The sequence below is a fragment of the Pan troglodytes genome, chromosome 2 (genome assembly GCF_028858775.2).
Source record: "Pan troglodytes isolate AG18354 chromosome 2, NHGRI_mPanTro3-v2.0_pri, whole genome shotgun sequence".
Lineage (NCBI taxonomy): Eukaryota > Metazoa > Chordata > Mammalia > Primates > Hominidae > Pan > Pan troglodytes.
In genome coordinates this window covers 134,397,341-134,412,785 of record NC_086015.1, presented here as the reverse complement: position 1 = coordinate 134,412,785, position 15,445 = coordinate 134,397,341, and the positions used below count along the sequence as shown (strand labels likewise).

The 15,445-nt window shown below is 37.4% G+C and overlaps 1 protein-coding gene across 50 annotated transcripts in view; it reads right to left on the bottom strand.

The window, feature by feature from the left end:
• NEK11 (NIMA related kinase 11) overlaps window positions 1-15,445 on the bottom strand; it is a 323,630-nt gene that overhangs the window by 189,104 nt on the left and 119,081 nt on the right. For all 50 annotated transcript variants that reach the window (XM_063807178.1, XM_063807173.1, XM_063807184.1 and 47 more), the window contains 3 exons: window positions 8,254-8,403; window positions 8,082-8,160; window positions 5,670-5,755 (listed from right to left, as the gene is read on the bottom strand). In XM_063807178.1, coding sequence (XP_063663248.1) covers window positions 5,670-5,755; window positions 8,082-8,160; window positions 8,254-8,403 — 315 coding nt within the window. The remainder of the gene's footprint in view (window positions 1-5,669; window positions 5,756-8,081; window positions 8,161-8,253; window positions 8,404-15,445) is intronic.

Below are 15,445 nucleotides of genomic sequence, written 5' to 3'. Positions count from 1 at the left end.
GTTTGGTTTGAAATTAGAATAGCAACCCCTGCTTTTTCCTATTTTCCATTTGCTTGGTAGATTTTTCTCCATCCTTTTCTTTGAGCGTATGTGTGCCATTGTATGTGAGATGGGTCTCTTAAAGACAGCATATAGTTGGGCCTTGCTTCTTTATCCAACTCGACACTGTGCCTTTTAATTGTGGCATTTCGTCTGTTTACATTCAAGATTAGGATTGATCTGTGTGGATTTAATCCTGTCATCATGATGTTATCTGGTTATTATGCAGACTTGTTTGTATGGTTGCTCTATAGTGTCACTTAGAGTCTGTGTACTTCAGTGTGTACCAGTAGTGGCTGGTAATGGTCTTTCCTTTCTATATTTAGTGCTTCCTTCAGGAGGTCTTATAAGGCAGGTCTGGTAGTAACAATTCCCTCAGTATTTGCTTGTCTGAAAAGGATCTTATTTCTCCTTCGCTTATGAAGCTTATTTTGGCAAGATATGAAATTCTTGGTTGGAATTTCTTTTCTTTAAGAATGTTGAATGTTGGCCCCCAATCTCTTCTGGCTTGTAAGGTTTCAGCTGAGACATCTGCTGTTAGTTTGATGGGCTTCCCTTTGTATGTGACCTGACCTTTCTCTCCAACTGCCTTTAAAATTTTTTCTTTCATTTTGACCTTGGAAAACCTCATGATTATGTGTCCTGGGGGATGATCTTCTTGTGAAGTATCTTACTGAGGCTCTCTGCATTTTCTGAATTTGAGTGTCGACCTCTTTAGCTAGGTTGGGGAAGTTCTCATGGATGAAATTTCTATGTTTCTATGCAATGTATTTCTGTGTTTTCCAAATTGCTTCAATTTTCCCCACCTCTTTCAGGGACATGATTTGACCTCTTTTACATAATCCCATATTTCTTGGAGGTTTTATTCATTCCTTTTTCTCTATTCTTCCCTGGCTGTCTTATTTCAGAAAACCAGTCTTCAAGCTCTGAGATTCTTTCCTCAGCTAGGTCCATTCTGATACTAATACTTGAGATTGCATTCTTTTTTTTGGAGACGGAGTCTCACTCCATCATCCAGGCTGGAGTGCAATGGTGCTATCTCAGCTCACTGCAACCTCCGCTTCCCAGGTTCAAGCGATTCTCCTGCCACAGCCTCCTTGGTAACTGGGATTACAGGCACATACCACTACACCTGGCTAACTTTTGTATTTTTGTAGAGATGGGGTTTCCCCATGTTGGCCAGGCTGGTCTCGAACTCCTGACCTCAAATGATCCACCCACCTCAGCCTCCCAAAGTGCTGGGATTATAGGCATGAGCCACTGGGCCCGGCCTGAAATTCTTACAGTGTGGTTTTCAGCTCAATCAGGTCAGTTACATTCTTTTCTATACTAGCTATTTTTCTGTCAGCTCCTGTATCATTTTACTATGTTTCTTAGCTTCCTTGGATTGTGTTTGAATGTGCTCCTGCATCTCAATGATCTTCATTCCTATTAATATTCAGAATTCTATTTCTGTCATTTCAGCCTTCTCAGTCTGTCTCAGAACCCTTGCTACGGAGGTACTGTGGTCACCTGGAGGAAAGAAGGTAGTCTGGTTTTTTGAGTTGTCGAAGTTCTTGCACTGGCTCTATCTCATCTTTGTGGGCTGAAGTTCCTTCAATCTTTGAAGATGCTATCCTTTGGATGTTTTTTCCTTTTATTCTACTTGATAACTTTGAGGGTTTGATTGTGTTATAAGGTGGATTCAGTAGACTGGTTTTGTTTCTGGAAAATTTTAGGCAGCCAGTGCTCAGCTCCCAGCTCCTGGGCTGTGTGCTCTAACTCTGGGAGACTTGTACTGGGCCCCAATTTTGCTCTCTGGCTCCTCAAGGTCGTCAACTCATTGTGCTGGGGGGGCCAATGTGCTCCTGGACAGCTGGTCACTACACTCTGATGGATGGTGCCAGCCATACCATTTTGTAGGATGGTGGCAGCAGATCCATCCTTGCTTGCATGTGCCAGCGGCGGCAGTGGTGGTGGAGTGGCAGTGTGGAGGGGTGCACACTTGTCAGCTGTGGAAGGGTGCTAGCAGGTGTCAGGGTGCCTGTCTCCCTGTGGGCATTCACAGCAGCAGCAGAGACAGAATGGCTCAGGGAGCCGGGGCCCTCCACTGGCAACTGTGCATGTGGTCCTGCTGGTGGTGGTGTTAGCACAGGGTGCAGCACTTGTAGGCATAGGTCTGTGTGCAACCTCTGTGCATGCTGACACAGGTAGGGGTGGCCACTCAGGGCAGGGAAGGGTCCGCTGTTCTCTGCACCTAGTTTCACTCCAGCAGCAGTGTTGGTACAGGGGCAGGGTGCTGGTAGGGCCAGGGCTGGCTGTCTCTGTGCCCGCCAAGGCTCTGATTGCAATGGCAGGGGAGGTGAGGTGGGATACACTCCTGTCAGCAGCAGTAGCAGGGCAGTGTGCATGCACATGCACGCTGGCAGGGCAGGAAAGTCAAAATCTGCCCATGTATATAGATGCCAGAAAAGCAACATGGGGAGGGTGGTGGCTGTGAGCCTGAGGAAGCTGCAGTTAGGGGAAGGAGCAGGCCTCCCTACTGGATCTCTCCTCCAGTCAGGCATGATTCCTCAGCAGTACAGGAGCTATGATGTAGACCCCCAAGACACCCATGGCTGCACTGCAAGCAGGCATGGCCAGGCTGGGCCTCAGGAGAGGCCAGAAGATCAAGGGGTGCTCAGGTCAGATCAGCCCCCTCTGATGGGTAAGACTGCCTGCAGAGTTCAAGTCTGACAGTTCCCCTGGGTCTAAAGTCTCCCATGGGAGCAAGTCAAGCCTAGGGGGATGGTCTCCCTGGCCATGCTCTGCTGCAGACACTCAAGCACCAAACCCTCTGGACTCCACATCAGCTGGTGTGCTGCCCCTACCACTTCTCTAAGCAGCTCTCCCTACCAACTCAAGTGTCCCTGGTAGTCAAGGGGTGTCCTCCAGCCAGGATTCCAGAGGCCTGTGGCAAGAATAGGTTGCTCTCTGCCAGTTCAACTCACCCATTCCCCCAGCGTCACTGGAGGTCCCGGTGCACAGGTGTACAGTGGCCCCATGCAGGATTCCCACCTTCCTCCCCCTTCAGCCCAGCTTCTGTGTCTTCTCTCCAACCACTCTCAGTTGTTTCCTCTGAAGATCTGTTAGGAGTGTGCCAGTCATCCTGGTCCCTCAGTGGCAGCTGTTCCACCTGGCTCACCTGGCTGCATCTAGCCAACTAGAGGTAGGGCATCTTGTCCCCTACCTCATGCTAAATTTTATTGACTATGTTTTCTATTCCAGGCTTAATACAGTAGATATTTTTGTTGCAGCATGGTGTAGTGGTTAATCGCACAGATTAATAACACACTCTGTGTTCAAGAATACACAAACTTTTTCCCACCGCCCAGACTGTAATGGACAATGATCACACTCCCAGGGCCAATGCAAGGTTTAGGCTAGTGAGATACCTCAGGCGCAAAATCTAAGGGGGCACCAAAAAAATTCAGTAACCAACATAATTTTAATGAAAATTATTTTAAAAAGTCAAAATTAATGTCAAAAAGCCATAAAGAATACAATAGCAAAATTTTAAGGACAGGATCCTACCCTGAACTTACACAATTCCACCTCACTTGCCTCACCTGATCCTGGCCCTGCTGGACCCTGTCTTTAAACTTTTAATATTTTGTTACCAGGGATTTTAAGCATTAATTTGGAATTTTACAATATTGCATTAAAATTTGATCTTGATTCTGAATTTTGGTGTCCCATTGAAATTTTGCCACAGGGTCAAGGGCCTCACTTGCCTCATCCTCCTCCCAGCAGATCCCTGTGAATACCTTTTGACTTTTTTTTTTTTGTGGAATGCTCACAGCCTCTTCAGTGTTTTCGATCCCAACAACCAGCACATAAACATCTTTCAATGTATGATTAATGTTAAGCATATTTCCTTAACTGAAAAAGAGGCTAAATAATCACATTGGCTAACATTTTAGCAGGTAATAACTCCGTGCTTGTAAGCACTTTACATGAATTAACTCACTTAAATGCAGAGCAACTCTATGAAGTAGGTACTTTTTTTTATAGTCATAGAGAGGTTAAGTAACTTGTCCAAAGTAATACAGAGTATTACCTGGGAACTAGAATTTGAATTGAGAGAGTGTTATTAGTCTGTGCAATTAACCACTACACCATGCCTCAGCAAAAAATATCTACTGTATTAAGCCTGGAATAGAAGACACAATCAATAAAATTTAGCATGAGGGAAGGGGCAAGATGGCCGACTAGAGGCAGCCAGATAGACAGGGATGACTGACACACTTCTAAAAGTCTTCAGAGGGAAGGCACATTGAAAGAACTCCAACCACATTCTCAATGGCATTTGCTTCTCTTCCTGACTGGGTTAGGACCCAATACTATAGAAGACCTTTCACACCCAACTCTTTCCTTGACAAACACTATGAGAAAATTGTAATGACCTCTGAGGACAGTTCTAATACCTCTCTGATACCATCCAGACAACAGACTCCAGAGGACATGCAATTTTCAGGAATATACATCTCTTATTTTGTCAGACCAATGGATCTCCTTGAAACATAGTCATAGATCTCGAAAATAGCAGTGACCATCTGAAGTCAATATTTCATAATGTAAAATACCCTCCAAACAACTGGATTCTAGAACACTGTTAATTGTAAACAGTGTCAGTTTTATAACTACAGTACAAAATAATAGCTAAAACTAGTCCAGTATTTAAAAAATATCTACTACTCTTACATCTCTAGTTAATAAAATACAATTGGAAATTTCGACATTTCTTGAAATAGCAGATAATAAACCATAAAAACAAGGTTATTAAGAACACGTCTAAAAATTTACCCCCTGTGGTATATAGTGTATCTTAACTGGAGATCATGCAAATTTCCTCAGTTTGAAAGTGAGGATGGAAAGCAAACATGGTAGCGTTGAGAAACATTGGACTGGGTGTTGGAGGAGTATATTTGTGCTAGATCAGCCTATTGAGGGCTTCTGTTTTCATCCCACTTCCTGCACACCTCCTGTATACCATAGTTGTGCATGACTGCAAAACTATGCAAAAATCCAGAACATAAGAACCTAGTATTCTGGGTTCTTGCAAGTTATAGAACAAAAATTTTGAACGAGGTAGGAGAGAGAAGTTAGATCAGGAAATAATTATGTTTCTTTGGGGAATACAATGTTTAGTTCTTATGTGAAGGAATGTATATTTCAAGAAAGTGAATTTCGGCTTATTTTCAATTGTCTCAGGACTCCACAATGTTTTCTTGTCAATAGATACTCTGTCAGTTCACATTAAACAAACAACATGTGAAAGCCATTTATGGTTATTATGGAAGGCTCATTAGCATAAATGTTACTAAATATTTGAGATATTAACTTCTCTATATCCTTGCAAGGCAACTGCAGAGCTACCCTGCAGATCTGTAAGCTGTGCAGTGGTTTAAACTTTCATGATTTCAATTTGATACCACCTGGGGTAAAGGGCTTTGGAACACCAAGTTCCTGAAGCTCCTTAATTTCTTGGCAAGACTTAAGTGAATTCTAGGATACTCGATGCAGTCAGTTTAGTGCTAATAGATTTTTAAAGACAAATACATTTAACATTTACACTCGATGGGCTTTTTAAAAACAAAGCAATTACTTACATGGCATTAATTATATGAGCAGCCTCCTTCTGACAATCCAAATTTTTGTCTTCCAGAGTCATTTCTGAATATCTACACATTAGGTTCTGAAAAAAAGATCAACCCTGACATACCTTAAAGGCTCCTCTTTAGGGATGAAAGGGAATAAATTACCAAGAATCTTTTCAGATTTGGGGTGCTTTTGACCATGGCAGGGAGCCTGAGAACAAAGCATGCTAGTTTTCCCTGGGTTATGTAAAATTACATGTAGCTTTTCCAAGAAGATCTTGCAGGGTCAGGCTCCTGCCTGTCTCTCCAGCTTCATCTTGCACTGCTTGCTCTCTCACTCCCTTTTGCCAATCATGGGCAGGCCTACTTTCAGCTACAAGAAGACACAAGCTTTTTCCAACCTCCCAGACTGTAGAGGACAGTATCTACACTCCCAGGGCCAGTGCAAGGTTTAGGCAAGTGAGATACCTCAGGCACAAAATCTAAGAGGGCACCAAAAAACTCAGTAGCCAAGATAAATAATTTTAATGAACATTATTGTTAAAAATCAAAATTAATGTCAAAAAACTATAAAGAATACAATAGCAAAATTTTAAAGATAGGATCCAACCCTGAACTTGCACAATTCCACCTCACTTACCTCACCCTAATCCTGGCCCTGCTGGATTCTGTCTTTAAAGTGTTAATATCTTGTTACCTGGGATTTTAAGCATTAATCTGGATTTTAAAAATATTACTTATCTTGATTATGAATTTTAGTGTCCCCTTAACTTTTGCCCCAGAGTCAAGGGCCTCACTTGCCTCATCTTGGTCCCAGCAGATCCCTGTGAATACCTTTTGACCCATTTTTTTTTTGAATGCTCAAAGCCTCTTCAGTGTGTTTTTGATCCCCACAACCAGCATATGAGGCTCTTTCCAGAGGACCACCTGCAGGTTCTACTGGATCCCATTTGGCCTGCACAGAAGGAGAGCTGGAAGTATCAGGAAACCTAAGCCTGCCTCCCTCTCCTGTCCAGCCTTCCCCATGACCGCATGGGCTTCCCTGAGAGCATATGCTTGCATAAGAACCCTCCCATCTGTACCTACCTCCAAGGCACAACATAATCAGGACCTCTCTGTGCCAGCTATTCCCTGTGATTCAAACACTGTTTCTGAGGCTCTTTACATGGCTGGTTGCTTCCCATTGGCTCACTGGTAAAGAAATGTCACCTATTCCTTTGACCGCCAAAGCCCTTCCTTTCTCCCTTATTTTTACAGTATCCTGTTTGTTTATTATACTTTCTTCCCAGTGCTAGGCATATACTTATTTTATTTACATCCTTACTTTTTCTTGGTTATTGGATTCTCTCACTAGCAGTCAAGCTTCAAAAGGACAGGAAACATACCTGTTCCTTTCATTTTGGCATCCCCTGGTGTCAGCACAGTGCCCAGCACTCAACTAATAAGTACACATCATTTATCACCTTTGCTTCCTTTGGGTTTGGAACATGCCCCACTGATGAAAAGGTACCCACAGTTTTTAAAGTGGATGACCATTTTGTGGTTCCTCTTAAAGTTAAGCATAAAATTACAGAGGAAACTTGCTTCAGGGACCTGTATTGTAAAACCCTGAGAAGTTTAAAAAAAAAACAAACAAAAGCCCTCTAAAGAGGGGACCATTTTCTGCTTTCTTAATACCTGAGACACAGCCTCTATGTCAAATTTCCTAATTTACAAGAAAACAAAATAAACCTAGCTAATCATTAAAAAGTATTATTGAGATATGTAATAAAGGATTGGAATTATATATGGTCAATGATAACCCTAGATTTTAGTATCCTCTGTTAGCATATTCTTGTCCTTGCAGGGATATAGTTACAAAGTGTTCAGGTAAGATCTGTCAACAGAGCTCCAAGGGTGGATGTTGAGTTTTGGCATAAAATCAGAAACCTAACTTCTTATTTTCAGTGGCACTGGGGAATGGGAGTTCACACACACCTTATTTTGGAAAGGGATTGTCCTGACTACTATTTTTCTCAGCTTTAAAAAAATTTTATTTATTTATTTTTGAGACAGAGTCTCACTCTGTTGCCAGGCTGGAGTGCAGTGGCACAATCTCGGCTCACTGCAACCTCCACCTCCTGGGTTCAAGTGATCCTCCTGCCTCAGCCTCCTGAGTAGCTGGGACTAAAGACATGCACCACCACGCCCAGCTAATTTTTTTTGTACTTTTAGTAGAGACGGGGTTTCACTATGTTGGCCAGGATTGTCTCGATCTCTTGACCTCGTGATCCATCCGCCTCGGCCTCTCAGCTTCTTTTTGGCCTTTTTCCTCCTTTCTGGTTGATTCTTACTGAATCATATCCCCACTGCATATCTTCAAGTCATGGAATGTGTATACAAATGCTCATACCTGTTTCCCAGAATCCCTTTCATTTTAAATACCTGTAGCTGCTCATCAATGTAAGGGATTTTTAAAATTTCGATAGCAGATGGTCTTAATGAAGGATTCTTGTTCAACATGCTGTAACGTTTAAACAGAAAATTATTTTTCAAATAAACTAAAATATAAGTACAATTTTAAATTATTTCTGTGACAACATATTTATTTCTGTACCTTTCCATGATGGCATTTAGTTCTTTTGGATATCTCTCAGGGAGAGAAGGTGTGTCACCTTCAACAATTTTTAAAACAATGGATAAGAAATTGGAGCCAGCGAATGCATGATTCATGCAGCACATCTCATACAAAATGCATGCCAGTGACCTGAAGACAAAGTCAAAGAATTTAAATAAGGAACAAATATCCTATTTTAAATTTTTTCATCATACAAAACCTCAGATGTGTTGGGGCATTGGCTGTGAGGCACAAACATACAATCAGTAGTTGACTTAAAACTGCAGTTTCATACTGTTTTTTTCCATTTAAATACATGTTTACCAAAAAAAAAAAAAAAACAAAAAAGTGAAAGAATAAAGCACAAAAGTAAGTCTGAATGACAGCTTTTTTATCAAAGAATAAGCAGATCAAGAGTTAACAATATGCCTGCACATTGTAAGAATTCTAAGTATTTGATAAATGTAAGGATTTTTTGAATTAGCTTTTAATAAATAAAATGCAACTGAATATTATCTTCCTAAGGCAGTTTGATAATTTTATATATGCAAAATATAATTTTAATTTAGCAGCCTAACCTTCCCTCTAATGTGTATCCAAGCATTTTGAAAAGGAAACTGGCATTATTTATTATTCTCTGAATATAATCCATTTGCAAGTGGAGTGGAAGAGCAGCTACTTGAAGCCCACATTAAAATGTATAATTCTCCCATGGTGAGTATGAAACAGAATATTAAAATTCTAGATAAGTCCAACACTGATTTGGATTAACCATGCAAATCAATAACCTCTAAACCAGCAGGAAAATATTTTAAATAACTCTACATCATTAAAAAAAACTGAAAGGGAAATTCCTGTCTGAGCTTATTATTAAGAAATAATGGCACTTCTCCTGAATAATGAATTATTTTTATCTTATGGACATTATGAATTATGTAACTGTCCAGGTTTTCCTTTTCATGTTAGTCACTTGAAAGATAAGAAATAAACTTGTGATTGACCTTGTGTAAGTTACATTTTATGTAACTTTTAACAATGTCCTTAATACAACAAAGGATAGACAGAAATAAATACATGAATAATACCATTGAACTATTTTGTGGGTGCTCATGAAAATGTGCATTTGTAAGAGAATTTTGGATACGTAGACTGAGAATATTTCTGTTCCAGTAAATAATAGCACTAAACATTTCCAACTGAGCTGACTGGTACTTTACATTTTACAAAGCACTGACAATATCTCAACAATCCCTTATAACTTCCCAGTGAAATAGAGCCTGTGTAATATTTTTCCCATTTTTATAGATTAAAAATTGGCTCAGAAAAGTTAAATGACTTGGCCAAGGTCACATAGGTAGTAAATGGTAGAACTGACTCTTGAATTAAGGCATTTATCTTTCCAAATCCTAGACTGTTTCCATTAAAGAATGCTAGAAAGAAGAGGGAGATGTTAGAAGAAAGTGCATGAAATCAACTAGAATACCAATATCAATGTAAATATTAAAAATAATGAAAATTATTTGAAAATCAATAAATTTTGCATCTATCTGCAAGACTATTAAATGGCATCTGGTTAGATTTCTATACCCAGAAAAAACAGTCCTTCAAATTAAGAGGAAATAAAGATGTTTTTAGCCAAGCAAAAACAGAGATTTCATTACCAGCAGGAAAGCATTTCTTAAATCCTAGACATAAATTTTGCTAACAGAAGAAAAATGATCCAGACAAAAACAATGAGTACAAGAAGAAATAAAGAGCACCAAAAATAAGCATAAATGAATATTAACTCTACAAAATAAAATTAACAATATTTTGTGGTGTTTAAAAATTATGTAGAATAAAAATTCATGACAAAAATAAGGCAAATGTCACAAGAGGGAAAAGACTCCAATTACAAAACTAAATTATCAGACTGGAAAAAAGGTATATTCTGCTCACAAAACAAACTTTAAATGTAGGAACACAGACAGGTTGATAGAAAAACCATACAAACACCAAAATGGCAAGAAACACTACTAAGATTAAGATGGTGGATTAATAAAACAAACCACCAGGAATATAAAACAATTCTAAATCCGTATACACCCAATAATGTGTATGTGTGTGCATGTGCATCGTGCGTGTGTGTGTGTGTGTGTATGAAGCAAGAACTGACAATTAAAAAAATCAATAAAGATAGAAAAAATCTACACGATGACAAAATGGACATAATTGGCAAGGTGATGTAAATGCAACCAACAATAACAGAATTCAATTTTTTTTCAAGGGCACATGGAACATTTACCAAAATTGACAATACACAGGGCCATAAAGCAAGCCTCAACAGATTTTAAGGACTGAAATCTTCAAAGTCAGACCACAGTAAAATTGTGCTAGACATGAATAACAGAGTGACAGAGAAAAAGAGATAATTGAAAAACTATAAAATTGCCAACTGCTTGAAAACTAAGAAATACACATCTAAATAATCCTTAGGTCAAACAAGAAATTAGAAAACACTTTTAATGGAATGCTAATAAAGATACCAAATATCAACACATTGAATGCAGTTAAGGTGCTTACAGTAAAATTAAAAGTATTAAATGCATATATTACAAAAAAACTTAATATCTATCATATAAGTCAATTTGAGAAGTTAAAAAAACAGCAAATCACACCAAAGAAAGTTTAAGGAAATAAATTTTAAAAGAGAAGAAATTAATGAAATAGAAATAAACAATAGAAACAAAATCAGCGAAGACTAATACATTTAATAGATTTCTAGCAAGGCTGATCAAGAAAATCAGAAAAAAACACAGATTAACAATAACAAATAGAAAAAAGTGCAACACTGTAGATTCCACAGATATTAGAAAGTATTAAGATGACATTATAAACATGTTTTTTCAATAAATTTGATAATATGAAGTTAACAGTCTTTTAAGAACACAACTTACTGACACAAGAAGAAAAAGATAATCTGAATAGTATTTATCTATTAAACAGAGATAATTTCTTATTTAAGATAATAAAACTCAAAGCAGAATTACCATTTGACCCAGCAATCCCATTACTGGGTATATATACCCAAAGGAATACAAATCGTTCTACCATAAAGACACATGCATGCATATGTTCATTGTAGCACTATTCACAATAGCAAAGACATGGAATCAACCTCAACGCCCATCAACGGTAGACTGGATAAAGAAAATAAACTATGGAATATTATGCAGCCATAAAAAAGAATGAGATCATGTCCTTTGCAGCAACATGGATCAATCTGGAGGCAAACTAACAGAGGAACAGAAAACCAAATATCACATTTTCTCACTTATAAGTGGGAGCTAAACATTGACTACACATGAATGCAAAGAAGGGAACAACAAACACTGGGGCCTACTTGAGGGTAGAGGGAGAGGAGGAGGTTGAGGAACTCAAAAATAAAAATAAAGAAGGCGGTTGCTGTAACAAACTATAAACAAACAAATAAATAAAGGTTTAAACACAAAAAATATAGTTAACAATAATTTATTATATATTTCAAAATAGTTAGAAGACTTGAAATGTTCCCAACACAAAGAAATGATAAATGTTTGAGGCAATGAATATCTCAATAACCTAGATTTGATCATTATGCATTGTAAGCTTGTATCAATATATCACATGTGCCCCATAAATATGTATGACTATTATGTATGCATAAAATTTATTTTTAATGAAAAAAAAACTACCTATTTTGTACTATGCTTAACACCTAGGTAATGACATAATCTGTACACCAAGCCCTTGTGACATTATATATATATATATATCTGTAACAAACCTGCACATGTACCCCGAACCTAAAATAAAAGTTAAAAATAATAATAACTGAGATAGACAACTGAAGTATCCCCTGACCCTCTATCTCAAAAGTAAATATTATAAAGCAATCCTTATAAGGACCCTATATTTGTTTGGCTTTGTTTTTGCCTACCAATGTATTTTCAGCACAACAACAGAACAGTGGCTACCTTTATCTTCTCAATATAGATATTTGTTGAATACAGAAAAATAAAATAATAAAAAGCTCTTGCAAAGAAAAACTCCAGGACCAGATGGCTTTACTGATAAATTCTTCCAAATATTTAAGAAATAAATAACAATAATCTTACTCAACCTCTTCATTTCGTAAGACCAGGACAAGTTTGATACTAAAATATAACAATGATATTATGGGAAAGGAAAATTATGAGCAAATGTTTTCGTGAACGTTGATTCAAATAACCCAAATTTACACACACATATTAGCAAATAGAATACAATGACATATTAAAAAGATAATACATCATGACCATGTAGATTTTATTTCAGAAATACAGAGTTGACTTAATATATGAAAATAAATCAATCAAAATATATCTCATTATAGAAAAAAGTTGAAAAATTGTATCACCATCTCAACTGATGCAAAAAAAGCATTTTATAAAATTCAAAATTTATTGTATTTTTAAAAAGAAGAAAACTCCTAGCACACCAGATATAGGAGGGAACTTCCTTAATGTGATTTTTTGAAGCTTAAAAATATATAGTAAACATTACGCTTATTGGTGAAATATTGAAAGTTTATTATTTTCTTCTGAGATTAGGAACAAAATAAGAATGCCTACTATCATCACTTCTATTCAACATTGTAATGAAGGTGCTTCCCAAGGCAATAATGCCAGAAAAAGTAAATTTTTAAAAAAATCTATAAAGATTAGTAAAGAAAACATTAGACTGTCATTAATCATGTCAACATGATTGTGTACAGAAAAAATTCCAAAGACCTGACAAACTGTTAGAACTAACGAGGGAATTATGCAAGACTGCTGAATACAAAGCCCTTTATTTCTATAAACTTGCACAAAAACACACTTAAAGAGGCCCATGAAATACCAACCAAAATCCTAGCAGACATTTTGGCAGGAACTGACAAGCAGATTCTAAAATTTATATGGAAATACAAAGCAACCTGAATAGCCACGGCAATTAAACAAGAACTAATTTGGAAGTTTTGTATGACCAAATATCAAGATTTATTATAAAGTTATATAGCTTATATTATAAAGTTATATTACCTATGAAAGTGTGGTATTGGCAAAGAAGAAAAAATATATACCAATGCAATCAAATAGAGGGCTCAAAAACAGATTCACACATATTTAATCACTTGATTAATGCAAAAATAAACTGCACTGCATGGTAGAGGAAAATATGGCTTTTTCAACAAATTATGCTGGGCCAACTGAATATTCATATAGAAAAAAACGTACTTGGATTCCTGTCTCATACCATATAGTCACATACACACACAGATCAATTATAGATAGATGTTACTGTGAAAGATAGAATGAAATTGAGTCAGCTTTAAAAGAAAACAGGAGAAGAAAACTGAGTTTTAAAAGAAAACAAGAGAATATCTTCATGATCTTGGAGCAGGCAAAGATTTCTTAAGACATAAAAGGCACTAATGATAAAGTTATGAACTTATAAAATGAACTTCATTAAAATTACAAACTTCTACTCATAAAAAGACACCATTAGGAGAGTGAAAAGGAAGACACATAGTGTAAGATATTTGCAATTCAAATATTCATCAGACTACCAAAATATGGATAAAATTAATTAAAACTTCTATAAATCAATAAGAAAAATGAGAGAATCCAATAGAAAAATGGGCAAAAGACTTGAACGGACACTAAATGGCCAAAAGTCATGAGAAGACGCTCAACATTTTTAGTCATCAGAAAAGTGCGAATTAAAACCACTGTGTACTACCACTACATGCTACACACTCATCAGAATGGCTAAAAAGAAAAAGACAGACAATACCAAGTCAGTACTTGTTATACTATGAAAAAAAAAGTTTCCTTAGGAAAACAAGAGGGGCTAAATATCACTAAAAATATATAATCATCAAGTTGAACCAAATACTTTTACTAATGTAGAATGTTTATGTTATGAATTGCCACAATATACTTGGTTATTTCCCCACAGAAGAATCTATAATTCAAACTTCAAGAATGTCTTCTTACACAGAATAGTAGAGTTACAAGAGACTATAAAGATTTGCTCATTTCAAACTCTGGTTTTATCAGTGAGAAAACCAAAGCTCAGAGAGAGGAAGTAATTTGCCCAGAAAGGTACCATGTCAGATCAGCTCATGTTGGTATTGGTATTAGTTCTCATCCAATACTTTTTAAAATTTCTCTTTTAAAAAGTTACATTGATCACATTCTGTTATGTAGCCTAATACACACATAATAATCTGAAAACTGAAAAAAAGAAATCAAATTTGCAAGTCCAAGTAACAGAAGGCTAGCAATCACTCAGCACCTACACACTCTATTCTGATGATTTATGCTCACCCCACGTAGGCTCAGGGTCTCCTTGAGGACAAGATTAGAAACAGAACAAGCTAGACAACCTCTCCTGGCCTGGGCATATCGGAAGGGCTATAACAACAACCCTTGGGAGCAACAACCCCTGATCCAGAACATTTTAAAGTGTCTTGGAAGCAGCTATTAGATTGTCTCCATCAATAACACAAATGGTAACAACAATAATGATAATTATAATAATAATAATGAAAATGATAGCTGGAATGTTAATAGTGTTTACTATGAGCCAGGCCCTCTTCTATGTTCCTTTCATATTTTAACTCATTAACTTACACTCACAACAATCCTGATGAGGTAGGAACTATTATTATTCCCATTTTTCAGATGAGAAAACCATAAGATTAGGTAAACTGTTCGAGGTTCCACACTGAGTAGGTCATAAAGCTGGGATTGTAGCCCAGGCTATCTGGCTCTAGAGACACAGACTCTCTATGCTATCCTGCCTCTGGATCTTGCACCAATCAGAGCATTTTGGATCACGAAAGTCTCTCTTGAGTTGGAAATCAGGGCTAGCCCTGACAGAGCCTTTTAAGCAGGGGCTGATTTCCCAAGGTAATTTCAGGTTCTATATAGAACCTTAATTCACTTTTAAAAATCACTGGGGCCTTAGACAACAAGCTATGCAGGGCGTCACACCACGGCAAATATAGGGCACACAGACTATGAGACCTTCTGTGGAAAAAGGAAGGCAGACAAGTTTGGCTTTTGTCTTTTCATTGCTTGGAAGGAAAGAGGGCTTAGTGGTCTATTAACAGTGAATTGATCACCATTCTGGTTTGATGGAGATA